We start from the raw sequence: 27,406 nt of genomic DNA on the forward strand, positions 1-27,406 counted from the left end.
CACATTTCAGGCTTCAAACATAAAGATATAAAACTGTATTTTTTTGTGAAGAATCAACAACAAGTGGGACACAATCATGAAGTGGAACAACATTTATTGGATATTTCAAACTTTTTTAACAAATCTAAAACTGAAAAATTGGGCGTGCAAAATTATTCAGCCCCCTTAAGTTAATACTTTGTAGCGCCACCTTTTGCTGCGATTACAGCTGTAAGTCGCTTGGGGTATGTCTCTATCAGTTTTTCACATCGAGAGACTGACATTTTTCCCATTCCTCCTTGCAAAACAGCTGTTGAGGTAGTATGTACATGTAGGTAGAGTTATTAAAGTGACTAATCATAGATGACAACAGAGAGTAGCAGTGGTGTAAAGAGGGGGAGGGGGGGGGGGCAATGCAAATAGTCTGTGTAGCCATTTGACTAGATGTTCAGGAGTCTTATGGCTTTGGGGGTAGAAGTTGTTTAGAAGCCTCTTGGACCTAGACTTGGCGCTCCGGTACCGCTTGCCGTGCGGCAGCATAGAGAACAGTCTATGACTAGGGTGGCTGGAGTCTTTTACAATTTTTGGGGCCTTTCTCTGACACCACCTGGTATCGAGGTCTTGGATTGCAGGAAACTTGGACCCAGTGATGTACTGGGCGGTTCGCACTACCCTGTAGTGCCTTGTGGTCGGAGGCCGAGCAGTTGCCATACCAGGCAGTGATGCAACCAGTCAGGATGCTCTCGATGGTGCAGCTGTAGAAGCTTTTGAGGATCTGAGGACCCATGCCAAATCTTTTCAGTCTCCTGAGGGGGAATAGGTTTTGTCATGCCCTCTTCACGACTGTCTTGGTGTGCTTGGACCATGTTAGTTTGTTGGTGATGTGGACACCAAGGAACTTGAAGCTCTCAACCTGCTCCCACTGCAGCCCCATCTATGAGAATTGGGGTGTGCTCTGTCCTCTTTTTAGTCCACAATCATCTCCTTTGTCTTGATCACGTTGAGGGACAGTTTGTGGTCCTCGCACAACACGGCCAGGTCTCTGACCTCCTACCTATAGGCTGTCTCGTCGTTGTCGGTGATCAGGCCTACCACTGTTGTGTCATCAGCAAATTTAATGATGGTTTTAGAGTCGTGCCTGGCTGTGCAGTTATGAGTGAACAGGAAGTACAGCAGTGGACTGACCATGCACCCTTGAGAGGCCCCTGTGTTGATGATCAGCGTGGTGGATGTGTTGTTACCTACCCTTGCCACCTGGGGGCGGCCCGTCAGGAGGTCCAGGATCCAGTTGCAGAAGGAGGTGTTGAGTCCCCGGGTCCTTAGCTTATTGATGAGCTTTGAGGGCACTATGGGGTGGAACGCTGAGCTGTAGTCAATGTATAACGTTCTCACATAGGCGTTCTCACATTGCAATAGAGATTGCATCATCTGGATCTTTTGGGGCGGTATGCAAATTGGAGTGGGTCTAGGGTTTCTGGGATGATAGTGTTGATGTGAGCCATGACCAGCCTTTCAAAGAACTTCATTGCTACAGACGTGAGTGCTGTGGGTCGGTAGTCATTTTGGCAGGTTACCTTAGTGTTCTTGGGCACAGGCACTATTGTGGTCTGCTTGAAACATGTATTACAGACACAGACTCGGACAGGGAGAGGTTGACACTTGCCAGTTGGTCAGCGCATGCTCGAATACACGTTCTGGTAATCCGTCTGGCCTTGCGGCCTTTTGAATGTTGACCTTTTTAAAGGTCTTACTCAAATCGGCTGCGGAGAGCGTGATTACACAGTCTTCAGGAACAGCTGGTGCTCTCATGCATGTGTCAGTGTTATTTGCCTCGAAGCGAGCATAGAAGTAGTTTAGCTCGTCTGGTAGGCTTGTGTCACTGGCAAGCTCTCGGCTGTGCTTCCCTTTGTAGTCTGTAATGGTTTGCAAGCCCTGCCACATCTAACGAGTGTCAGAGCCGGTGTAGTACGAATCAATCTTAGTCCTGTATTAACGCTTTGCCTGTTTGATGGTTCGTCAGAGGACATAGCTGGATTACTTATAAGCTTCCAGGTTAGAGTCCCGCTTCTTGAAAGCAGCAGGCCTAGCATTTAGCTCAGTGCGTATGCTGCCTGTAATCCATGGCTTCTGTTTGGGGTATGTACGTACGGTCACTGTGGGGACGACGTCATCAATGCACTAATTGATGAAGCCAATGACTGATGTGGTGTACTCCTCAATGCCATCAGAGGAATCCCAGAACATATTCCAGTCTGTGCTAGCAAAACAGTCCTGTAGCTTAGCAAAACAGTCCTGTAGCTTAGCTACAGTCCTGTAGCTTAGGTACTATTTAATGAAGCTGCCAGTTCAGGACTTGTGAGGCATCTGTTTCTCAAACTAGACACTCTAATGTACTTGTCCTCTTGCTCAGTTGTGCACCGGGGCCTCCCACTCTTCTTTCTATTCTGGTTAGAGACAGTTTGCGCTGTTCTCTGAAGGGAGTAGTACACAGCGTTGTACGAGATCTTCAGTTTCTTGGCAATTTCTCGCATGGAATAGCCTTCATTTCTCAGAACAAGAATAGACTGATGAGTTTCAGAAGAAAGTTCTTTGTTTTGAGCCTGTAATCTAACCCACAAACACTGATGCTCAAAATACTCAACTAGTCTAAAGAAGGCCAGTTGTATTGCTTCTTTAAATCAGACCAACAGTTTTCAGCTGTGCTAACATGATTGCAAAAGAGGTTTCTAATGATCAATTAGCCCTTTAAAATGATAAACTTGGATTAGCTAACACAACGTTCCTATGTAGATATTCCATAAAACAATCTGCTGTTTCCAGCTACAATAGTCATTTACAACATTAACAATGTCTGCACTGTATTTCCGATCAATTTCGGGGCGGCAGGTAGCCTAGTGGTTAGAGTGTTGGACTCGAATCCCGAGCTGACAAGGTAAAAATCTGTTGTTCTGCCCAGTTAACCTACTGTTCTTAGGCCGTCTTTGAAAATAAGAATTTGTTATTAACTGACTTGCCTAGTTAAATTTAAAAAAGGATGTTAAATGGACAAAAAATTTGCTTTTCTTTTAAAAATAAGGACATTTCTAATTGACCCCAAACTTTTGAACAGTAGTGTATACTTAAGCAATAAGGCCTGAGGAGGTGTGGTATATGGCCAATATACCACGGCTAAGGGCTGTTCTTAAGCATGACACAACGTAGAGTGCCTGGACACAGCCCTTACCCGTGGTATATTGGCCATATATTACAAACCCTGAGGTGCCTTATTGCTATTATAAACTGGTTACCAACGTAATTAGAGCAGTTAAAACAAATGTTTTGTCATACCCTTGGTATACTGTCTGATGTACCATAGGTATTAGCCAATCAGCATTCAGGGCTCGAACCACCCAGTTTATAATTAGAAATATGCAACCACATCCTCACACAAGCATGAAAACATTAATCCATAACTTCCCATCGCTCCTTTTTGCAAAAATAGCTCTATACAGTATCTTAGGCATCAACAAAACAACCCCCCCCCCCGTAGACAAGCATATCATGAGGCACGCTCTTGCTGTGTTTTAATGCATTCTAAACAGACTGCCAGTACCCATTAGATTCATTATGCTTTAGAAGTGTTAGTGTCTGTCAGATAAGAATAAAGAAGAAGAACAACAAAGGGGAGATGCATAATTAAAAACAGTGCAGATGCAAAACGTTAATGCTGAATTTGAAGGCACTGTTAATATTTTTTACTTTCACACAAAAATATGTTAAACACACCATCACTCTCTATTAGTCTCCCCTCATGCTCCAAACGTTGGTTTACCCGTCACGACAGTCTCCTGCTGGTGTGTTACGATCTGTGATGTCCTCTGTTCTGAGACACTGAATCCCAGATTCTGGAACACACTCTCTGTTTCGGCCCAGGACTGGTTGAAGCTCTTCAGTACGTCCTCTGTGGCGGCCTTCACAGGAACTGCCATCTCTTCAACCGTCCCTTTCACCACGTCGGCATAGGAGGGAGGGAGGGGGCGGGACATGTGGCTCTCAGAGTGCATGCTGGTCTCGCTCCTCACCCCGCTTGTTATGTTGCCAAATTCATCCATGCCAGAGAACTCCTCAGTGACGGACTTTGTTTCGGAATGCCCCGTCGGTTCGGCAGACTCTGATTCTCTCCTCTCTCTCTCCTCTTGTTTCTCTCTCACTTCTTTGAGAGCATTATGATCACCCAAGTCAAAGGCATTCTTGATGGCCTTGATGTTGAAGGCAGGTGTTTCATCAGTTTTTGGCGTTTTGGGGTCTGCCTCTGGATCTTCAGTGTCACTTCCCAGTCTATCTGTGATGATCATGGGATCTTTTCTGATGAACAGCTTTGGTTGTGGTGATTCAAATTGATTGACCAGCTTTGACAGGTCAAGCCTAGGGAGATCCTCTTTCATTATGTCTATATTCACACCCTCAGGAACTTCCTCTAGATCCTCTGGACCCAGGCGCTCCGGGATTTCAATGGGGTCCTTCCGCATGTATGTCCTGCTCACCTCTGCCTTCTGAGCTTCCTCAAAGAAGAACTTCTTGTCTCTGACAGTCATCATGGAGTCAACCATATCAGCCACATCCGGAGTCGTCGTCCCAGTCTCCATCTCCTGTGTCTGCATGTGGATCTCAGGTTCAATCAGCGCTGGGGAATCCTCTCTGTCAGAGGCTTGCTCTGTGGTCAGAAACTCAGGCATGGGTGTGGGAGGGGTCATGCCCCTAGAGAGCTTCGCAGTGGTGTCCTTCAACTTGGCTAGCTTCTCTGAGCTGCTCAAGGTGGGAGAGGGTGTGGCCCTACAGAACCGAGAGGTAGGGGTGCGGGGAGGGGGAGGTGGTGGGGTTGGGGTGGCACCAGACATGTATGACGGAGGAGGTGAGGGGGTCACCATGAGGGGTGAGTCTGTTCTCCTCACTGATTCAATGCTGATGAAGGTAGGTGAAGGTGTTCGCGTTGCAAGCATAGGAGAGGGAACTCTGGGATCAGGACCTTTTACTTCAGTCAGCTCTGGCTTTTTGCTCTCATGAGAGATCTTCTTCTCCTCAACCACTTTCTTATGGGTTTCGACTCTTGATGAGCCAATGCTTGTTTTAGATATCTTGGCTGTTGCTTCTCCAAATCCTTTATTTTCAGATGCTGGTGCAGGTGGTGGTGCAGGTGATGATGCAGGTGCTGGTTCTCTATCCTGTTTTGCCATGGCTGCCATTTGTCCTTCTAAGTTTACAAGTTTTGCTTGTGCTAGGTTTCTCACGTGGAAAATGATCTCTGTGAGCTTCTTCTTATTCTGCTGAACAGCAACCTGTGTTAAATCACGCTTTTCCTCCGCCCTCATCAACCAGACAGGGACCCCACTAAGTATTGTCCTCACTGAGTTTGAATCCATTTTCCCTGGATGAAGCTGCTTAATGTTAAATAGCAGCTTCTGTACCATTACACATTTCTCTGAATCTGTGCTCTCCACTGATTGAGCTGAGCTTTCCGCCATTGATTGAGCTGCTTCTGTCTGTGCTGCTGCCTTCCCTGCAATGTTCACGGAGACAGCCGTAGACTCTGCCTTCGACCTCTCCTGATGGTGCTGCATTTTGCTTACTTCTCCTTGTTGTTGGAAAGACTCGACCTGCTGCTTCTGTGTGCGAACCTGCTGTTCCTGTTTCTGGAAGCTCTGTTGAACTACTCTCTCATTAACAATCACTTGCTCCTGCTTCTGAATGTGCTGTTCCTGCATGCTCTGTTGACTATGGGAGACAGATATGTGGCAGTGCCCTGGAGCTTGAGCTACTGGCATAGGAACTAGCTTTGGCTCTTTGGGAAAAGGGACTTTAATGCCTTTCTGCTTTGCCTTTGTCGTCCTTTGGATCTCCAGCTTTGTTTCCTTGGCAGCTGCAGTTTTTTCAACCTCCTCAGCTTTCTCCTGTATCACATTCGTCGCCACCTTTACTTCCTTTTTTGCTGAGCTACTGGTGGCCGTCTGCGTGCTCTCCTGAACTACTCTGGTCTCACTCTTAGAAATAGTCCCCATACCCGTCACTGCTCGTTGCTCTTTTTCCACCACCTCGCTTTTCTCCTCCTTCTTCTCTTTCGGCAACTTCACAGTTCTCACCTTGAAATTTGGTGTCACTTTTGGAATTTTGATTTTGGTGGGCTGAGATGGATTTTTTTTCACTTTCTGTGTGAGAGAGGCGTCAGTATTATTTTCCTCCGCTGCTTCGTATGTGACTGCGGATTGGGATTGAAGATGTACATTTTCCTGGACAATGCTCTGAGTGGAGATGATAGACCGTGAGCTAGCATTCATACCACTCTGCTGCTCAGCTATTGAGGATGAAATCACATTAGCGCCAGAATGGACTTTAATGTGGGACTCATGGTGAGGGTGAGCAGCAGGGACTGAAACAGACTGATGCTCGCCAGTGGAAACAGCCTGATGTTTTCTGGAGGCAACAGATGAGGCGAGTTCTTTCCCAAAAGAGACCATAGAGGACTGATCAGTGGTAATATGTTTCTTATTTGAGGAAATATTTCCAGATCCAGAGGTTGATGTCTTTTCCCCCACTGAGATCAAAGGTTTGCTCAGGGGGATATGTGATGGAGCTTTCTTCATGGGCGGCTCTTGTGATGAAATGCATACTTTGCTTTTAAACTGAGTTTCCTCAGCCTGTGTTACCTCTGAGGTCACTTTTGACTGCTCTGTTTTGTGTGCAACTGAGTGTTGTTCACTTGCAACATTGGTTGAGCCCATCATTTGCATCATAGTAGTTGGAGGAGAGGTGGGAGATGTGACTCGTGAAGTGGCAGGAGTTGTGTCTTGTGACTTGTTTCTCTCAGCCTCCTCTCTCTGCACACGATACCTTTCCTCTGCAAGCATCAGTGGGGTTTTGAATTTACTGGCATACGGTTTAGGTTTTGCAACTGGGACAGGCTCTGCAGGTGGGGGTATTTTGATTGGAGGGATGAATACCTTTTTAGGTGGTCGTGGCAACTCTTCCTGTGGTGGTTTTGCCACTGGTATTGGTGAAGTGATTTTAGTCATGGACACTGTAAAATCAGATTGAACCTGTGTGTTGGTAGTATTTGTAGTTTCCACCTGTTTACAACCGATTTCACTCTTGACTTCCTTGACTACTGCTTCCTCTTTATGTTCTGTCTGAACTGTCATTGGCTGAGGAGGTGGAGGAGGCGGTGGTGGTACTGCTTGCTTTTTCTGCCATTTTGGTTTGACCAGTATTGGTTTCTTGGGTGGCTCAGATTTTGGGATTTTGAATAAAGGCCTAGCTTTAAATGGCTTTCCAGGTGGTGGTGTAGGCACTTGGTGTGGCATTGAGTTTAGCTCTTGCTGTGAGGGCGGTGGAGGAAGAAAGTCTTGCCCTGCCTCGGAGGGTGGGGGTGGCGGAGAAGGGAAAAAGTCAGGCTCCCCGCATTCTGCTGGGGGTGGAGGAGGTGGAGGCGGAAGGTCACTGTCCTGTCTCATAATCAGGGGACGGGATGTGGGAAACATTGGGCTATGGCATGACAGGGACATTGGGCTGCCTGCCACTGGTGAGGGCGGGGGAGGAAGAGACATCTCAGACTCAGAGGGTGGAGGCGGGGACGTGGGAGGAGGAGGGAAATGAATCTCAGGCGTCCCTTTCTTTATCATACCTTTTCTCTTCACGTCCAGGTTCCGGAAATTTGTATTCAGATTTTTGACGTTGTGTTTTTGTGAAACGGTCTTATGTTCTGTCACGGTTGTTTGCAACCGTTTCATTGTTTTTGTTTCCTGTGTTTGCTTTGAAACAATATTAGTTTGAGATGTGCTTTGTGTTTCTTTCATCACGTGTATGTCTGAGGCTGCTTCATTCTCAGTTATCTGATTCGTTGATGTATTGTCAGTCATCTGATTGGTCATGTTTTTCTTCTTTATGAAGATGGGTTTAGGGGGTGGTGGTATTCTCTGTTTCACAGCCTGTTTTTTAACATGTGTCTGCTGTGAGGACTCAGACATATTGACTGTTTTGACCTGTGTTGTCACGTTCATGTCTGAGACTTGTGTTTCTCTCTGTGTTTCTTTCGTCACATTTATGTCTGAGACTGCTTTATTCTCAGTCATATGATTGGCTGATTTATTCACAATCATCTGATTGCCTGCTTTATTCTCAGTTATATGATTGGCTGATTTATTCACACTCATCTGATTGGATGCTTTATTCTCACTCATGTGATTGGCTGATTTATTTACAATCATCTGATTGGCTGCTTTATTCTCAGTCATGTGATTGGCTGATTTATTCACAATCATCTGATTGCCTGCTTTATTCCCAGTCATCTGATTGGCTGCTTTATTCACAGTCCTCTGATTGGCTGCTTTAATCTCTGTCATCTGATTAATTGATGTATTATCGGTCATCTGATTGGTCAGGTTTTTCTTCTTTATGATCATGTGCTTAGGAGGGGGTTGCATTTTCTGTTTTACACTCTGTGTCTGTTCTTTAACTTCAGTCTGTTCTTTTACATGTTCCTGCTGTGAGTCCTCCAAAATATTTACTGTTTGGACCTGTGTTGTCATAGAGTGTTCCTCTTGGGTGAGGGTCTTGCTACTCTTCACTGATTTGTTCTCTGTGTATGTCTCAGTGTGCTTTTGTGTGGTGTCCTGTGATTTACTGCTCTGACTCTGAGACAGGTTTTTCACAGCAGGAGCTAGATTGACTGTGACGTTCTCATTCTTAGCCACATCTGAGTATTCATGGTCCATCACTTGCTGTGTGGGTAATGGATTTTTCACATGAGCTCTAGGAGCTTTCCTGGGAGGATACTTTCGTACTTTCCGATTTGAATATTCTTTTCTCTGCATCAGATTCTTTATGGCTCCTTTAACATCTCCCTTTATCACCTCCTCCTTCTCCATCTGTGATTGCTCCTCATCCTGGTCCTGCCCCTGCCCTTCGTATAGGCATTTTATGGAGGTCTTCACATCTCCCTCAGTGCTTCCCCTGCGTTGCATTCGGGGGGATGTGGATGGTTCTAGTAACAGCTGTATTGTGCCTCTCACGTCCCCCTGTTCACTCACTTGGTGCTGGTAAAGCTTTTTTTCACTCGAGGCCTCATGCAAACCCTTCAGCGCAATATGAATGTCTCCCTTTACAATCTCCTCCTTTTCCATCTCTTTCACTGCCTGCTTAGCCTCTTCTAGTGATTTCAAGGTGCCTTTGATATCGCCGGGCACTAAATCCTCAACAATTACCTCAGTCTTGGTGGTCGCCGACTTCTCTAATGATTGGAGGGCTCCTCGAATATCACCTCGGACAATTTCTGGCTTTTCCATTTCCTTGGCTTGGTTTTGAGCCTCCTCCAAAGACCTCAGAGTGGTGTGCAGGTCCCCTTTCACCACTTCCTCTTTCTCTATCACAACTCTCTTGCTAATAGTTTTGGTCAGTGAGTCCAGGGCCGCCCTCAGATCTCCCTTGACAATTTCCTCTTTCTGCAGGTTGTCCAGCAAGAGAGCAGGTTCCATCATGAACACCTTCACTGTGTTGTTGACATCACCAGGGACAATATCGTCCTCAGCTACTGTGCGTTCAATCTGCTGTTGATTCTTCCTTAGTGTCATTTTGGTTTCCATAACGTCGCCGCCAATGATACGTTCCTTCTGCGCCTGTTCTTGTTCCTCATTAGGTTCAAACTGGAGTTGTTTGAGGTAATCCAGTGCCCCAGATTCAATACAGGTGGAGTAAAAGCTAACGTTACCCCTCTCTGTGTCTTCCACCCTTATCCTTTTAGATTCCTCTGACCCTGGGTTGGACAAGAGACTGTGAAGGGTCCTACTGACATTGCCTTTGATGATATCCTCCTTCTCAATGCCACCACCGTCTTCCTTATTGAGGAGGGAGTATATAGTCATTCGCACATCTCCCTTTTCATCTTCTTGAATCAGAATTCCACGTTTTGAGGAGCCCTCCTCCTTCAATAGGTTGTTGATGGCCTCTTGAATGTCGCCTCTGAGGATTTCCTCCTTCTCAACATTGAATCCCTTTTCTTGGTTGAATAGCTGTTTTACTGTTGTGTTGATGTTGCCTCTCTCGTCCTGGTCTATGACTATCCCTTTCTCTGTCATTTCTCGTCTGTTTAGGAGGTTCATCATGATATTGTTCAGATCCCCTCTGATCACCTCCTCCTTCTGGATTTCTGGAGCATCTTGGTTCAAGAGTCTATATTTTGCCATTCTGACATCTCCTATCTCATCCGTCTCAATGAGAATCCCTTGTGAGTCAACCATTTTCTGACAATACAGCTCTTCAAGGGTCTCTTTGATGCTCTTCCCCATTATTTCAGTTCTTTCTACACTGTTCTCATTAAATTTGGTTAAAGGAGTGGTTTCAAAAAGCCATGTTGTTGTCTTTACATCTGCTTGTGGGATCTCCTCCCGGGTGACAACAGTCTCTGTTCCGTCTGACTCTTTAATGCTGTCAAGCGGCTGTTTTTCAAAGAGCCACACAGACTGCTTGACATCTCCTTTCATCACTTCTTCTTTTGTCACGGTCTCCATTTCATCATATTCTGAGCCCTCGCCATGGATCTTATCTATGCTGTGTGTTTCAAACATCCACGAGGCAGTCCTGACGTCCCCTTTTTGGATCTCACTCACGCTAACAGTTCTAACATACTTCTGGGACAGTTCATCTGTCTCAAAAAGGTGTTTGTTTGTCTTCACATCACCACCCTGGATATCTTCAACTGTTTTAGTCAACACTTTCATGTCCTCAGCGATTTCATCAAGAGGTTGTGTTTCGAACCTCCACCTGGCCGTGCTGACATCACCTTTCTGGACGTCCTCCTCAGTGACAGATTTGATGACATAGACGTCGTCTGTGTCCCTTATTGAATCCAGAGGTTTTGTCTCAAATAACCACCGTGCCCCCACCACATCTCCGCTCATGATTTCTTCCTTTGTCATAGTGGTAACTTCATGGTAGTGGCCCTCTTTGTCACAGATTGCATACAGTGGCTGATTTTCAAACATCATGGTGTAGCTTTTCACATCCCCTTTCTCTATATCATCCCTGGTGATGCCCTGGAGTTTTGACATCTCAGTCTCGGTGGACTCCTCTTGGATTTTATCGAGAGAGTAAGTCTCAAAAACGAAGCGTCCTTGACCAACGTTTCCTCCCAGCACATCGGTTACGGTGCGAGTGTCCTTGGCTCCCTCTGTAACCTCACAGATAGTGTCTATAGGTTGGTTTTCAAAAAGCCACATGTTGTTCACTACATTTCCTTTCTGAATTTCCTCCGCCGTAAGGGTCTTCAGCTTATGCATCGTTTCAGCTGACGTTGAGGTCATGATGTCTGAAGACCTATTCTGGAAGAGAAACTTCATCCTAGACACATCTCCAGACTGGACATCAATCTTAGTCACTCTCCTGAAGGCACCACTCTCCTCCCCTGTGAGGTTCTCCAGGTTCTCTGTCTCAAAGAGGAAGCGAGCGTGATGCACATCTTTGCCTTGGACGTCCTCTTGTTTGACAGTGCAGGTTTTGAGAACGGTCTCCGATTCGGACTCGGAATGGTCACAGATGTTATCGAGGTTCTGAGTCTCAAAGAGCCATGTGCATGTTTTGACGTCCCCTTTGTTGACCTCCTCAACCTCAGTCTCATTCCTCACCTTATCTGCTTTCTCATACAGATTATCCATTGGTTGAGTCTCGAACAGCCACCTGCAGGTTTTCACATCACCCTTCTCAATTTCAACACTCTCCTTTGTCTTAGTTTCATCTTCTTCAGTGTTGCTAAAATGTTTAATACCATCGAGGGGTTGAGTTTCAAATAACCACTTGGCAGTCTTGACATCGCCCGATTCAATCTCCTCCTTTGATATACCTTTTATAATCTGGAAATTATTGATACTTTCCTCAAACTCATCGATAGGATGTGTTTCAAACATCCACCTGCAGCTGCGAACATCTCCTTTTACTATCTCCTCACGTCGCACGGTTTTCACCTCGTGGTAGTGTCCCTCGCTGTCTTGCATGGCATACATCGGGGTGGATTCAAAAATAACTTTGTTTGATTTCACAGACCCACTAGTAACACCTTCAACTTGGATTCTCTGTGCCCCCTCACATCTGCTTAAATCCAAGGTTTCAAATCTTTCCTTGTGATTTGTGACGTCGCCCTTATCAAGTTCTTCAAGGTTTATAGTGCGTGTCATTTCCTTCTTCTCCTCCCTTATGTTTTCAAGTGGTTGACTTTCAAAAACCCACTTCTGATGTCTAACATCACCCTTCTCCTCCTCGGACGCGACCATCTTCTGAAGTTTCCCTACTTCAGCCAGATCCTTCAGGTTCTCTATTGGCACTGTCTCAAACAGATGTTTTGCTGATCGGACATCACCTCCTACAATCTCCTCTGAGGGTAAAGGTCTGACATTGGCATTGTCTTTCAGAGTATCCATCTGCTGTGTCTCGAAAACCAAGCAGTGCTTCCGCACATCTGCTCCAATAATCTCCTCCTTTTGCCGGATGCTTTGCCATTCCTCGTCTTTAATGGAGTCCAGTGTCTTTGTCTCGAACAGCCACCTCCCCCGGTTCACGCCTCCCTGGGAGTTGTCCTCCATGGAGACTCCACAGATCAGCTTCACCTTGGCAGGGTCTTTGTTGATCATGTCCAGAGGCTGGGTCTCAAAGAGCCAGCGGGAGGTCTTCACGTCTCCTTTCTCCATCTCCTCCCTGCGGATGGCGGTGATCTCCAGTATATTTCCAGAGTCGCCCCTGATGACACACATGGGCTGGGTCTCAAACATCCGTGTGGTTGTCTTCACTTCCCCTTTGATCTCCTCAAGCTCTGACTTCAGGTTCAAGAAGTGGCTCTCCTCAATGGTCTCTGTGTGGCTGAGGGAATCCAAGTGTTGAGTTTCAAACAGATACCTGGCCGTTTTCACGTCCCCTCCTGTGATATCTTTAGTGAAGACAACCTCCAAGGCTTGCTCATCCTCCTGGTAGAATTTATTCAGACAATCCAGTGGCTGGGTCTCGAAAAGATAGGTGGCTGTTCGTACATCTCCTCTCGCTAGCTCGGTCAATTTTCCTGTCTGTACAGTGGATTCTGGGGTGTCTGCACGCAGCGCATCCATGGGCTGGGTCTCAAACATCCATGCTGTGTATTTGACATCACTTCCTGCAATGATTTCCTGCTCAGCAATGTTCTTCACTTCATCATCCTCATCTGGGGTGTCATCTTTAATGGTATCCAGCGGCTTATTCTCAAACATCCAGCGCATGGACTGCACCTCCCCTTTAAGGATCTCATCCCACTCCAGGTAATCTCCCTCAGGGCTCATACATTCATCCCCACCACTGTTCTCAAACACATAGCAAGCCTGCTGGACTTCCCCGGTCATCTCATCTTCACTATCCAGCTGTGACTGCTCGATCTCCGTGACGTCGGTGAAGTAATCCTTCTCCATGGTCCTCCGAACCTCTGGGTGCATGTGCTTGTACAGGCGCTTCAGCTCATTGAGGTTCCTCTGCTTGGAGTACTGCTCTTTGTTGAAGATGTATCTCTGTTGGCCAGCCTGCTCCTGAGGCGGGAGAGAGTCACAGCACTCGGGGACCTCCTGGGGCAGTAGTTCAGTGGGTGGAGGAGGGAAGTGCTCCATGGTCTCATAATCCATGGATGAGGCTGAGGCAGCGGTAGAGGAAGAGACAGCCATTGTCCTGATATTGGATGAGGCAGCGGTAGAGGAAGAGACAGCCCCTGTCCTCATATTGGATGAGGCTAAGGCAGGGGTAGAGGAAGAGACAGCCCCTGTCCTGATATTGGATGAGACTGAGGCAGCTGTAGATGAAGAGACAACCCCTGTCCTCATATTGGATGAGGCTAAGGCAGGGGTAGAGGAAGAGACAGCCCCTGTCCTGATATTGGATGAGGCTGAGGCAGCGGTAGATGAAGAGACAGCCCCTGTCCTGATATTGGATGAGGCTGAGGCAGCGGTAGATGAAGAGACAGCCCCTGTCCTCATAGTGGATGAGATTTCATAGCTCGTTGCTGCTGAAGCCCTGGATGACTGTTTCACAGTGGACAAACTTTCATAGCTAGCTGCTACTGAGGAGGACTGGTTTACCGGTGCCCATTGAAACTGGTTGTAATCCAGATCAATCTATGGTTTTATGATTGATGGAAAGAAGGACAGTGGTACTTGCAGTCAGAATATGAAGTGATAGAGAAATGGAAAAGAGGACAGTATAGCAGAATAACCCATCGAGTAGATTTAAGCAGATAATGACATCTCTGAATATGTTTGTTTTTACACAACAATAATAACAACTGTCATAAGTTTGTGCTTTTTAAGCTCATCCCATTCTCACGTCATCCAATGTACTCAGTACTCAAAGTGAATTCCCCTGCTTTGATGTTGATATCATGGCATCGTCTATAGACACACTATAATGGCCACGTAGATAAACAGACTGCATCATTACCTTAATTTGCTTGCCCGGCGTGGCCTGTTCGATCGTCTTCTCATACTGCTGCTTCAAAGCCTGAGTGGAGACCTTTGGTAAGTCCTCTCCTCCTATGACCTTAACTGAAATAGAAACAGGAAGCAGTTGTCTCATTAAACGAGTCTCAGTTTGAAGCCCAGTTGGTTTGGAGGAAACTAAAATTGTGTCTTTAAAACCTACCATTTCCAATTCCGAAAGTGGCATCGATTACCCTATTCCCAGTTGCAATATTTTTTTTACCTTCCTATGCCTTGATTTAATTTGCAGCCATGCACTGAATTTCTGATAGAAAATCATCTGCAACACAATTAAATTCCGCACCTCATCTGTAATTTTGGCTTGGAGAATAATCCTTTTCAAAATACATTACTATACAGCATACACTCTAGGCTGTGATCAAAAAAGCCAAACATTCAAATATGAATAGTATTATAAGCTACCTGTTTCATCATAATGGTTTTCATAACTGGAGGCCGCGTTGCTTTGTTGAACTCTTTGATCATGAGTCACCTGCAGTGAGATGGAGGCAAGTGGTGAGCACAATAGGCAATTCTTCAAATTGATTTCCTTCACACACAGACAACAGAAAGGGTGTGTAAGTGGAATAAATTCACAATGAAAACAGAATTTGTCTTACCACGTAAGGTTAATTTAGCCCTGCATTTATATATATATATTTTTTTACTTTACTCTGTGTAGGAATACTTTGGAAAACAAATAAAGTGACATGAGAAACAAAAAGTGTTACAATTTGTCACGCCCTGGCCATAGAGAGGTTTTTATTCTCTATTTTGGTTAGGCCAGGGTGTGACTAGGGTGGGCATTCTATGTTCATGTTTCTATGTTTTCTATTTCTTTGTGTTTGGCCAGGTATGGTTCTCAATCAGGGACAGCTGTCTATCGTTGTCTCTGATTGGGAATCATACTTAGATAGCTCCCCCCCCCCCCCTTCAGTGTGGGATCTTGTTCTTTCGGTTGTGTGCAGGTAGTTGGCACAACGAAGCTGTTCGGTGGTTGTATTCTTTGTTTTGTTTTTCCTAAAAGTGTCACTTCATTATTCAATTATGTGGAACTCAAAGAACACTGCGCCTTGGTCTCATCCTTCCGACAACACCCGTTGCACAATTATTAACGTACACTTAATTATAGATGTTGGGGCAGGTGCGGGGACAGCTAACATATTGAGTAGATGTGCACTAAAATGATGGGAAGCGGCCTAGCAGGCTCCGGGATGGGCTCAATATGCGTTTGTGAGAAATAGGCTTAGTTTGAGACTGCACAGTTGCAGGGTTAAGGGTCCAACTGAATATAAAGACTAATTAAAATATATATATATATATGAGAGAGAAAAGTTGAGTAATGATCTGAATTAATTGGTAAATACCAGGTAAGTAATGTATTGTAATAAAGCATGAGTGTGTAATACCTCCTGGTCATGGAAGTAGGCCACTTGCTGAGTGGTGGGAATGACCTCTCTGACACTGCTCCTCACTGTCACCTCCTGTGAGCTGGACACCTCCTGTCAGAAAGACCACACACAGACCGTTCACACACTAGGCCTACATATTTATGATTCACAAACACAAATGTCTCCAGATGCCGGTGGGTGTGGTTTAGGCCGGTTCTGTTTTACATGGGTACTTTAGATGAGGGTGGCATACAGTATTTTGTCACAAACCCGCTCGACTGGCGTCTGTTCCTGTCGCTGACAGGTTGCAAGCAACACACTCGCACGCAAACACTTTAACACACACACATTGTAGCTAGCAGTCACAAACACACAGCAGTATTGTGTTTCCCCCTGACAGCAGACCATATTTAGCAGCAGGAGGGGAAAAATATGAATGTTCAGAGAGCAAAGCTTACTGGAAAATCCATCTGTTGTACATAATACATTATTTCCTGTCAATTGCAGAGCTCTCCCCGTGAGAATAGTAATGCCAGAATTCTATTAGACAGTAACTTAAGGAGAGAGTGAGTGACAAATAGAGGTGGAAAATCTCTGAAGTAAAATGAAAATACACCAAATGCACCTCAAATAGGTTTTTAGAAATGGAATACTTGTAATTGGACTTTCTCTCCCTGGCATTGTACCTCGGCCGTCATTGAAAATAAGAATTTGTTCTTAACTGACTTGCCTAGTTACATGAAGGTTAAATCAAATAAATGTTTTCAAAAATGTAGAGCGTAGAAGCATACATGTCAGAATAGTACTGGCTCCCTGAGACCAGGTCTGGTATATCATATGTTGTTGCTGTACAACTTGCCATACAGCAAAACAAAACAGCATGTGGACCCCATTACCTGAGCCGCACAACAAAACCCACTACTCCACATCCCACCACAGCCCCAGTGCAATATAAATAAATAAGAATGAAGGATTTCTATGTATGGCTTATGCCTTGCCTGTTTAGTTGCCAGTACCTGCACGGATCTCTTTTCTACGTGGACCTGAGTAACGCTGGTCTGGGACTGGGAGGATGAGGCGTACTCCTGGCTCTCAAACTGTTTCTTCACGCTGGCCAGACCCCCTGGCAGAGAACAGGCTTCAGACTCCTCCATAACCTATGAAGAGAAGACATAGGCATCATTCGTTCAAGTCCTCTCCATGCAAAGGGCTCTCAGAAGAGTATCTTCAGGGGTACAGTGGTAGTTAATGCAGAAGTGATAGTTCCTGGGACGTCCTGAAGGGGGCATAAGTGAGCAGCATATTCCACAGGACTGGACTACTTTCCCTAAATACAGTAGGGAGTTATGACTTGGACCTCATGACATTTGCAAGTCTCCCCACACAATTGGAGATCCCAAACATCTGTGACACCAAGTCAAATCAAACTAACTAGTGCAACACGGCATAACAGTATCAAGCTATGTTTTAGTGGCGTATGCAGACAGTAGCTGTAAAGGTATGGATGGATAATTCTGGTCCAGATTCTGTCTGTTACCCCTCATAGTGTTCAGTAACCCTACAGCCCAGCCTCCCACCGCCAGCTGTCAGCAGCCTCCCCATGGGCCGTGACACTGGGATCAACGGAGGTCACCGCAGTGGCACCGACAAATTACACTGATGGCCTCAATGCAAATCAACATTGGTATCATTATTCAGTACTGAATGTAAAAGTAAATGATACATGATGAATGTTGATATCCCACTACTTGTCTTCAGAATTGTACACGTTACTGTGTGGACAGAGGGTCCTGGAATATGTGGTTGCTGGAAGATCTTTGTCGTGTCCAGGAATATTCAACACTGGGTTTCGTTATGACAAAAGAGGAATTATTTCTATCCATGAGGCTTCTCAGTATAAAAAGGCTTGGAAATACAAAAACGTCTTCCTGACGTTCCTTTCAGTTCCAATCAGATAACAGTGACCTGGGTATAGAGAAGCTGAATGGAAGGCAACAGACCAGGGAAGAGAAGCCGTATAATAGTGAATAATAGTGAACCGCTGAGAATAGGAAAAGGCTAAAAGGCTGCGGCTCCGATGGCTTCAGTCCACAGACTGAGTTGAATTAATGGCCTCGGCTTAATACATGCCCTCGTTTTCAATTACAGGTTGGACAAAGTCTAAGCTGCTTTCGGAGAGGTGTTTCTTTACTCTGATGAACCAGGCATGTAAAGCTCTTTTTTGTTTTTTTATTTTATTTTACACAGCAGATTTGCGTGGTCATGGATGTCTGTGTCGAAACGTTTTGAGAATGCGTCATATTTGGACATATGTGAAAATGTTCTGTTAATAATGTCCATTAAAATGGGATGCACTGGCAGTTATACCGTGTGTGTGTTTCAATGTGTGTGTTTGAAGGTATAGTGTCTGTCTTCCTGTCCTGCCTGCTTATCAGCCTGTCTAGTTATTACCCTTGGAGTGTTTTTCCCTCCATCTCTCTTTACGTCCTTGTGGAAGTATCCCCTTACCGTGGCGGATGAGCTGCTGGCCTCCTTCTTGGACACGGCAGCTTGATACATGGCCATACGTTCCTTTAGTGACACGGACTCCGGCTCCTCGCTGGTGGGCGCTCCTCCGTCTCCTTTCCTCTGACTCACCACCCCTTCCCTTTCCTCAGGACGTCCTGACCTGGTTCCACCCGCGCTGCCCGCAGCTGCAAAACGCAACAGACATGGAGTTTACTCTCCAGGACATGAGAATGCAGTTTATGCACGGAACGAGCCGAATCCGTTTGTCACGCGAATTGCCGCATTCGCTCTTACCATTGATTTACAGTGAATCCATGGTTTACGTAAAAGTCAGATCGGTTATGAGTCAACTTTTCAACTTTTCCCAGTGATGTTCACCATTTTGTGGTGCCAATAGACTTATGGTCAAATAAAATAAAACATGTACAAACAGAATAGATACTTTCAAGAGATACTTGTTGACATGACAATGGATGACATTTTAACAGGACGTATTGGGAAAGAGTTGTGCTAGCTACATCCTATTGTTAAGGACAGGGCCATGATGTAACTGCGACACAGAGACAACAGTGAAAACCTCTACCAGTGGAGGCTGCTGTGGGGAGGACGGCCCATAATAATGGCTGGAACGGAGTCAATGGAATGGTACCAAACACAAACGTGGTTTCCATGTAGTTTATGCCATTCCATCCAGCGGTTACTGTGAGCCGTCCTCCCCTCAGCAGCCTCCACTCATCTCTTCTGCCATCCAAGTTAGCTTCACTCCTCCGTCTGGCTTGTTCCAGGACCACGTCCCCTCACATGTTTCGTACATGACCCCTCTATAGATAGCCATAGACTATGACAATGGGGATTCACAAAGGATGTTGTCATGAAACTGAAGCGAGTCACACTCATCAATCAAACAGGACTGCTCTAACATCACACGCACACACACACACAAATTGGACGCACACACTGATTAGCGGTTAGTACGGTACATCCCTATAGACGTCCAATTAGTGTCAAGTATTGATTTATGGTTGACTCTGCTACGCTATAAGGCATCATTAAGCCAGTGAGATGACTCCACTGAGGATCTCTCTAACACCCACACTGGACCTCAAGGCTTTTAGCATGTTGATTCTGCCGGGGTTATAATGCATTGAGATCAAAGAGGACACGGATGGAAATGGTAATTGTGTTATGTAGTACACATTGACATTCCTACGTTGATTTTCTCTGCTGTTCCACATACTGGGGCAGGGATCGTAGCCAAAACAGAAGCACATGGATAGAACTGGTATATTTTAAGGAACTGTTCCAATGGTATCTCAGCTACTACTATTAGCGATATAAAGCTATTCTTTGCCTGGTACATACCGTGCGCATATACCCCTATGGAGAAGAGCTAGTCGTCCTAATGCCTGTCAGAAAGTCCTATGAATACATGTGTTACTATCTGCCGGTTTGATTTCCTATTCCTGGAATTGACTGGTTGTCTGACCGGATGACACAAGTCAAACATGCTCCCTACTTCAAGTCTATTGAAACAGGGCCAAGGTATATATTCGTCTCATAAACGCACATGATTTCTCACAGGAGCCAATCACTTGAATTGGCTACCATGTGATGAAAGCACGTTCCCTTAAACCACCATTTTTAGATCCTCCTGCTATGGCGGGCGTGTTAGTGTTAACCAATCACCCTGCGCTGCCGAGAGAGATAGCTAGAGGATGACACACCAGCACAGCCATGTCCAAAAATAAATGTGGGTTTTACCCACTCTTGACTATAAATACAGGTCAGATACCCTACACCTGAGATCACCTGAAACCTGACACTCGTTTAACACAGCGAACGTGGGATAATGTCCTCATTTATCACTGGGGATAGGTGCGTACCACACCTAAGGCTAAATTAACCGTTAGAACCTTCGTAGGAGCATCGTTAAATCTCAGAGCTGTTTCCCAAAACCATTATTAATGTTGGACTTGAAAATGTTTGTAATCTAACGCCTGCCTCGGACCACTCGTAGAACAGCAAAGTACATTGTTAGAGGCTTTTTTTTTGCGTTCCCGCATCACTTTATACAGAGCAGATCTCCGGTAATTAGAATAAGCCACCTTAATATTTGTAGCCGTAGTTGGTAATATCTCTCTAGGAGCTGATCCGCCGTCAGTATTGTGAACTAATTCTAATGTTAAGGAAAGATTTTAATGTAGAAAGCTGATCCGAGAGCAGCGCTCCCTTCCTTTTGATCCTATCAGTATTGGCACATGCTCTAACGACGCACTTAGTGACCGTTCTCTCTGCGTGGTGTTTTGGGAAACGTGTGTTACATCTTCAGCCATTGTAGGGAAACGCGTGCTACATCTTCGGACCGTGTAGGAAAGAAGCATATTTTAAACAATCCTAATCCTAAATTACAATGCTATCGGGAAACTGGGCCCTGGGCTGTCAGTAAGACAAAAAGACATACAAGCGTTCTGATGCCATAAAAACTTGACTAAACCAATTCAATGAGAGTCGCAAAATAAATCCTCATTTTTTTTGTATCACAGTTAGAGAAAGAGGGATGAAGGGAAGGAGAGAGAGAGAGGTCAAACACAAGGACATCTCAAAAGAGCAACATTTCTCCAGAAGCCTAAAAGCTTTTTCCTCTACATCACTTGTGCGTTCCTCTGTTTAATTAGCGATATCAACCGATTTCAATGATTATAACGTTTACAAATGGCTTACTGGGTAAAATGCCATAAACTTCCAGCAGATTACCATCTGTTTGCGTTTCGACATTGCTATCTTAAAAGCAGAGGTGCTTTCACTCATTTTATTTTCCTATATTAATTCCCCTTCCACGGAAGGCCACCTACTGTATGATTAGTCAACAGTGTGTTTTCACCAACTCCACATGGCAGGGATGGGTGGCTCTTGTTCTCTTCCTTGAGTGTTAAGTCTTAATCTCTGATATGCGGGGCAGCGGTGCCTTCATCTGGCTCTACGGATAGGAGGGGGAGGTTGAGGCGGCAGGTGGCTGGTTGAAGGTGGAGGGTGGGCGTCAGGAAAAGTCTATGTGGGAGACAGTATGTGTGGGTACGCATGGCTCAGTGGCTATATTGGGGCCGCAAATGGATCAAAGAGACCACTGGATCAGCCTCAAGCACTTGGTCACAATGTTTCTACTGAGTACGCTCACAGTCGGAGAGCACTCCAGGCGAAATAGCTAAGTCATATCAGATCGGAAAAACCAAGCTGACTTCATGCATGCCTAATCCCACATCCTCGTGGAATCATGCTTCCTTTTGCAATTTTACATGTGATTAATTTAGCAGACGCTCTTGTCCAGAGCGTCTTACAGGAGCAACTAGGGTCAAGTGCCTTGCTTAAAGGCACATCAACAGATCCCTCACATAGATACCTCGGGGATTTGAACCATCGACACCTCGGTCACCAGCACAATCAGCTTCATCTGACAACTCTATACTTCTGGAACACATTTAGAAGACTCTTGCTGTAATTCCAGGCCTGTTTTACATGGTAAAACAACCTAGTCGTATACTACACGCAACCAAAAGCTGTATAAAGCTGAAAAGGCAATCTACTGTCAACACAGTCAATTTACCATTCAGCCTCTCATTCATCCAGTACATATAGTATCTCTCTCTCTCCACGTATCTCTAAGTGTCTTTGTGTTCTCACTCAAATCAATCACATGACAATGAATGTCAGTCCACCTTTACATGCAGAGTATTGTAACACACTGAAAGGCTATGAAGGTTGTAAAGACTGGCTTACTTACTGTAATGCTCTCTATGCCTTTAGCACGACCGTGTACCTCGACAATACAATCCCACAGATAATGTTGAAGGGCCTTGAAATCCCCTGGGAGACAGCAGCAGGGTCCTTTTGCCCAGCCGTTACCAGAGGAAACTAAAAAAAAACCTGGGAGGTGATTTAATGAGGGTTGGAGACCGGCTCCAGCAGTGTTGCGATCAGCTCAGCTCTGTGGGGCCTAGTGGACAGTGACAGCTGATTTTATTTTAGATGCCCCCCCTTCCTAAAAGACAGAGCTCAGGAGGGGTAGGGGGGCTTTTTTTAGATGAGGTACCCTACATGCCTTTTACCTTAAGTCACACGGACCTAACGGAACAGACGTCCTGCACTGAGACCTCGAAACCAGACCCGCATCCCTAATTTCTCCGAGAGGAGGGGAAAAGACGAAGGGGTGGGGGCTAATCAACCCAATGAGAGGACCAACTCAAATAACCTCATGCAGGTCCCCAAATCCAGAAATATTGACAATGATGATTCACCATTCTTTTAATATCTTTGATGATGAAATGTGTGAAACCACCCTAGGCTCCCTTTTAAGAGCCACAGACAGCAGGACTTTTTACATGCCAGAAATGAAAGGTAGAAAGTGAAGGGGACTGAGTAAAGGGCAGATACCTGAGGTTCAGGGATCTCCCTTGGCTGCCCGGGCCCAGATGGAGAACAGGGATACCAGATGGGCAGGAGTCCCCTCTGAGACCACAACAGAGCCGCCTGTCATAGCTGGCCCTGATCAGGGAATTTACAACAATCCCTCAAATATCTTAGTGTGTGTGTGTGTGTGTGTGTTTGTTTGTGGTACCGGGCCTCTCTAAGTAACTGAGTGACGCTGATCCCTCTTTGTGCCATCGAAGCTCCCTCCCCTTAAGTTACTGCCCAGCCTTTCTGAACTGCCTGGCTGAACAGCACCTTATCACCTGAAGATGGAAGAACATCGCCCAACACCTGCCAGATCTCCACATTCGTTTTGTTTGTTTTTACAGCGTGTTTGAGATTCTCTTTGTAATGAAAAGCGCTATATAAAATACATCTATTATTATTATTATTAAAGCCACATGTGTTCTGGGAATCATTGAAAACATCTCCAGGAACAGTTACATAAGTGCATGCCTTAAAGTTTGAGTCCTTAGTTGCTAGATCCATTTTTGGACTTAATGATTCCCATTGGTTCTTGAAGAATATCTTATAAACGCCTCAGGAGCTTATTTTCAACTGTCACACTCCATCAGAACTCAAAATAGCTTGCTTTACTCCAATGTTTAGAAAACAACATAAATGTGAACAAACACTGTAGAGATTCAAAACATGGTTAAATCAAAATATTTGATATCATGAATTTGAGTGGTTAAATTTCTCCAGAACCATTACTTAGCTTTTTAGCTAAACAGGGACGGGGAGTGTGTTTTGTTATTGTTTCAATTAAGGACTCTATCTTAAGAACACACATCAATTTTGATGACTGGAAACTTGACCCTTTACGTGACATGCAAGAAGTATCATTCAATAATTCATAATTGAACTGACATCATGTCGCAGTTAAAAGGCAATTCCGCCGCTTTTCAACCTCATATTCATCATCTCCAGCACCAAACCAGTGTTTAAATATAGTGGGGTCCAAAATGATTGACACCCTTGATAAAGATGAGCAATAAGGACTGTATAAAATAAATCATTCAAATACTGAGCTATATGGTGTGCTCTAAAAAAAAAATGAAGGTTGAGGTCAAAATGATTGACACCATTGAAGATTCTTATCAATAAATTCAAAGGCGTAGTATTTGGTCCCGTGTTCCTAGCACGCAATGACTCTACAAACCCGTTGGACGCATTTGCATTTAGTTTTGGTTGCGTTTCAGATTATTTTGTGTCTAATAGAAATGCATGGTAAATAGTGCATTGTTTCATTTTGAAGTCCCTTTTATTGTAAATACGAATATAATCTGTTTCTAAACACGACTGCATTAATGTGGATGCTACAATGATTACAGATAATCCTGAATGAATGATTACTAATGATGAGTGAGACAGCTACAGAGTGTCAAAGGTCATACACCCAAGACATGCTAAACTTCGCTGTTATTGGTAATGGCGAAGAGGTTAGCATGTTTTGGGGATATGGTCTTTGACCCTCTGTAACGTTCTCACTAACCTGCAGAAAGAGAAAGGGAGACGGCATGAAAGAGGAGAGTAAACTTTGCCCAACAAGAGCTAGCCCCCTCCTTAAGCCATTGACCTTGTGAGAGTAGCTTCACCACGCTAACTTCTCTCATTCGGGCCATTTATCAAAGACTGATTAGCATTAGCTCGCTCAAGGCACCAATGTGCAGACCCTGATGTATCTTGACATTCTACCCAGGGTACTCCTGGTTCTGTTCAGGAAACCTCCAGGTATTGTAAAGCTCACTAAATTCAAAAAGATAGCAGTGATTGTTGTTTTCTGCCCTGCAGTGTGTACTATAGGAGGCAATTGGGAGGAGCTATAGGAGGACGGGCTCATTGTAATGGCTGGAATGGAATTAATGGAACAGTATCAAACACATGGAAAACACATGCTTGACTCCATTCCATAAATTCCATTCCAGTCATTACAATGATACCTTCCTCCTATAGCTCCTTCCACCAGCCTCCTCTGGTGCAAAATGTACCCCCAGAGTCAGACATAGCAGTGCATCAACTAAAGAAAAGTCTGCTTATCTCTGCTGTAGGAACCTGTTCCGTGCTGATAATCCCTCTGAAATTGCACATGGATTTCCTGTTCCTGGAGTGTAAACAAATTCGCCCAGAATATCTGATGTCATAGACAACATCCCCTGGCGCTTTATCAGCTAGCTAAGGCCTGCAGGCTTTCAAAGGGTTAATAATGAACGCATTTCACAAATTCTGGAAACTTTTTTTGATAAATCATAGTAGATCAAATTCTCTGGCAAGGCTTATTTTCAGGTCACTGTTTAGACAATAGATAATCACAGTTTTTTGTGTGTGCTGCCTGTCTAGGTAGAGACTGTTGTCCCTCAAAGCACCCTAGCCCTCTGGTTCTGTTTGAGTATTGTGCTTAATGGAAGTTAATGGGAGGAAGTTAACTTTTGCCATTTAGAGAAGCCCTAAGAGAAACACTGTGGATCGTTACGTGTCAATCTGAGTGACTGCAGCTTCGATTTTCCTGAGGCTAAAATCTCCTCCAATAACCTTCATGGGTAAAATCCCCCGAATAAATTGCCTAGTTTAACAAAAATTAAGTGGTGCTTCTCTCAACGAAGCGTATCCCCTGATATTATAAAATATTATCACTACAATTGTGAATATGACATCCCATTTAAAAAATATTGTGTTGTTTGTACCCACGGGTGTGGGCTATATGAACCAGACCCAGAATCCACTGGGATATACAAAAGGGAGATATTGTAACCACGGTTGTCTATTTAAAAGACAAAAGCATGCTGGTTCGGAGGTGAGGTGAGTGCTTGTTTAAAGCACAAATTGCAGTGTGTCGTTCACAGGTCTTTATTTAACACGGTGGCTTTGGACAAACAGCTCCTTTACCCCCTCTGTCACTCACTGTGAGCTGGAAATCACATGATGCTGTCACTGACATGACACTGTCAATCGGTCAGCTCTCACAAACCCTCATCACTCACACCAACACCGGTCCGCAAAGGCCACAGTGTCTTCCAACTTTAGCTACCACAGTGATTTAGGGCTGGTTAACTTCACTAGGGTAGGTGGCAGCATTCGGAATTTTGGATGAAAAGCGTGCCCAAATTAAACTGCCTGCTACTCAGGCCCAGAAGCTAGGATATGCATATAATTAGTACATTTGGATAGAAAACACTCCAAAGTTTCCAAAACGGTTAAAATAATGTCTGTGAGTATAACAGAACTGATATGGCCGGTGAAAGCCAGAGGAAAATCCAACCAGGAAGTACTATTATTTTGAAAGGCTGTTTTTCCATTGAAAGCCTATCCAACATACAAAGACTTAGGACCCAGTTCACAAGCTCTATGACTTCTTCTGCATGTGGCCAGTCTTTAGGCATTGTTTCAGGCTTTTACTCTGAAAAATGAGGGAGATACAGCACTTTAAATCAGTGGCCAGTGGAAATTTCCAGCCATGAGTCCTGCGCCTGATCGGGAATGCGTGTTTCTTGTTTCCCCATTTCTATTGACGAAGCTTTTGTCCGGTTGAAATATTATTGATTTTTAAAATTAAAATTTGACCCCCTTTTCTCCCCAATTTTTGTGGTATCCAATTGTCAGTAATTACTATCTTGTCTCATCGCTATAACTCCCGTACGGGCTCGGGAGAGACGAAGGTCGAAAGCCATGCGTCCTCCGAAAGCGCGCATCCAACCCGGAAGCCAGCCACACCAATGTGTCGGAGAAAACACCGTGCACCTGGCTGCCTTGGTTAGCGTGCACTGCACCCGTTCCGCCACAGGAGTCGCTGGTGCGCAATGAGACAAGGATATCCCTACTGGCCAAACCCTCCCTAACCCGGACGACGCTAGGCCAATTGTGCATCGCCCCACGGACCGGCCGGCTGCGACAGAGCCTGGGCGCGAACCCAGAGTCTCTGGTGGCACAGCTAGCGTTGCTCCACCCGGGAGGTCGGAGGATTGATTTTAAACATCGTTTGGCATGTTTCTACTAACTTTTATTGTACTTTTTTAAACATTTTGCCTGCACCTTGAGCATTCGGATTACTGGACAAAACACTCAAACAAAAATGAGGTTTTTGGTCATAAAGAGGGACATTATCGAACAAAACAAACATTTATTGTCTAACATGGAGACCTGGAAGTGCCACCAGATGAAGATCATCAAAGGTAAGTGATTAATTTGAATGCTATTTCTGACTTTTGTGACACCTCTCCTTGGTAGGAAAATGGCTGTATGTTTTTCTGTGGCTAGGTGCCGACCTAACATAATCGCAAAGTGTGCTTTCGCCGTAAAGCATCTTTGAAATCTGACACAGCAGTTGCATTAAGGAGAAGTTTATCTTTATTTGTATGTTTAACTCTTGTATCGTTTATCAATGTTTATGATGAGTATTTCTGTAATTTGATGTGGCTCTCTGCACTTCACCAGATGTTTGTTTGAGACAATGCATTTCTGAACATAACGCGCCGATGTAAACTGAGATTTTTGGATATAAATATGAACTTTATCGAACAAAACATACATGAATTGTGTAACATGAAGTCCTATGAGTGCCATCTG

At 44.9% G+C, this 27,406-nt stretch overlaps 1 protein-coding gene across 3 annotated transcripts in view; it reads right to left on the reverse strand.

The window, feature by feature from the left end:
* Window positions 1–27,406, reverse strand: part of LOC110495793 (uncharacterized) — a 62,201-nt gene that overhangs the window by 4,310 nt on the left and 30,485 nt on the right. For 2 of the 3 annotated variants that reach the window (XM_021571223.3, XM_021571222.3), the window contains exons 4-9: window positions 18,380–18,564; window positions 16,888–17,028; window positions 15,890–15,982; window positions 14,904–14,973; window positions 14,443–14,546; window positions 3,791–14,120 (exon numbers count right to left, since the gene is read on the reverse strand). In XM_021571223.3, the coding sequence (XP_021426898.3) occupies window positions 3,791–14,120; window positions 14,443–14,546; window positions 14,904–14,973; window positions 15,890–15,982; window positions 16,888–17,028; window positions 18,380–18,564 (10,923 nt within the window). Of the gene's footprint in view, window positions 1–3,790; window positions 14,121–14,442; window positions 14,547–14,903; window positions 14,974–15,889; window positions 15,983–16,887; window positions 17,029–18,379; window positions 18,565–22,157; window positions 22,550–27,406 lie in introns of those variants that run through there. The other variant, XM_021571225.3, reaches the window with a different exon arrangement.

Source organism: Oncorhynchus mykiss, chromosome 18, assembly GCF_057628025.1.
Source record: "Oncorhynchus mykiss isolate SJ-2025 chromosome 18, ASM5762802v1, whole genome shotgun sequence".
Taxonomy (NCBI): domain Eukaryota; kingdom Metazoa; phylum Chordata; class Actinopteri; order Salmoniformes; family Salmonidae; genus Oncorhynchus; species Oncorhynchus mykiss.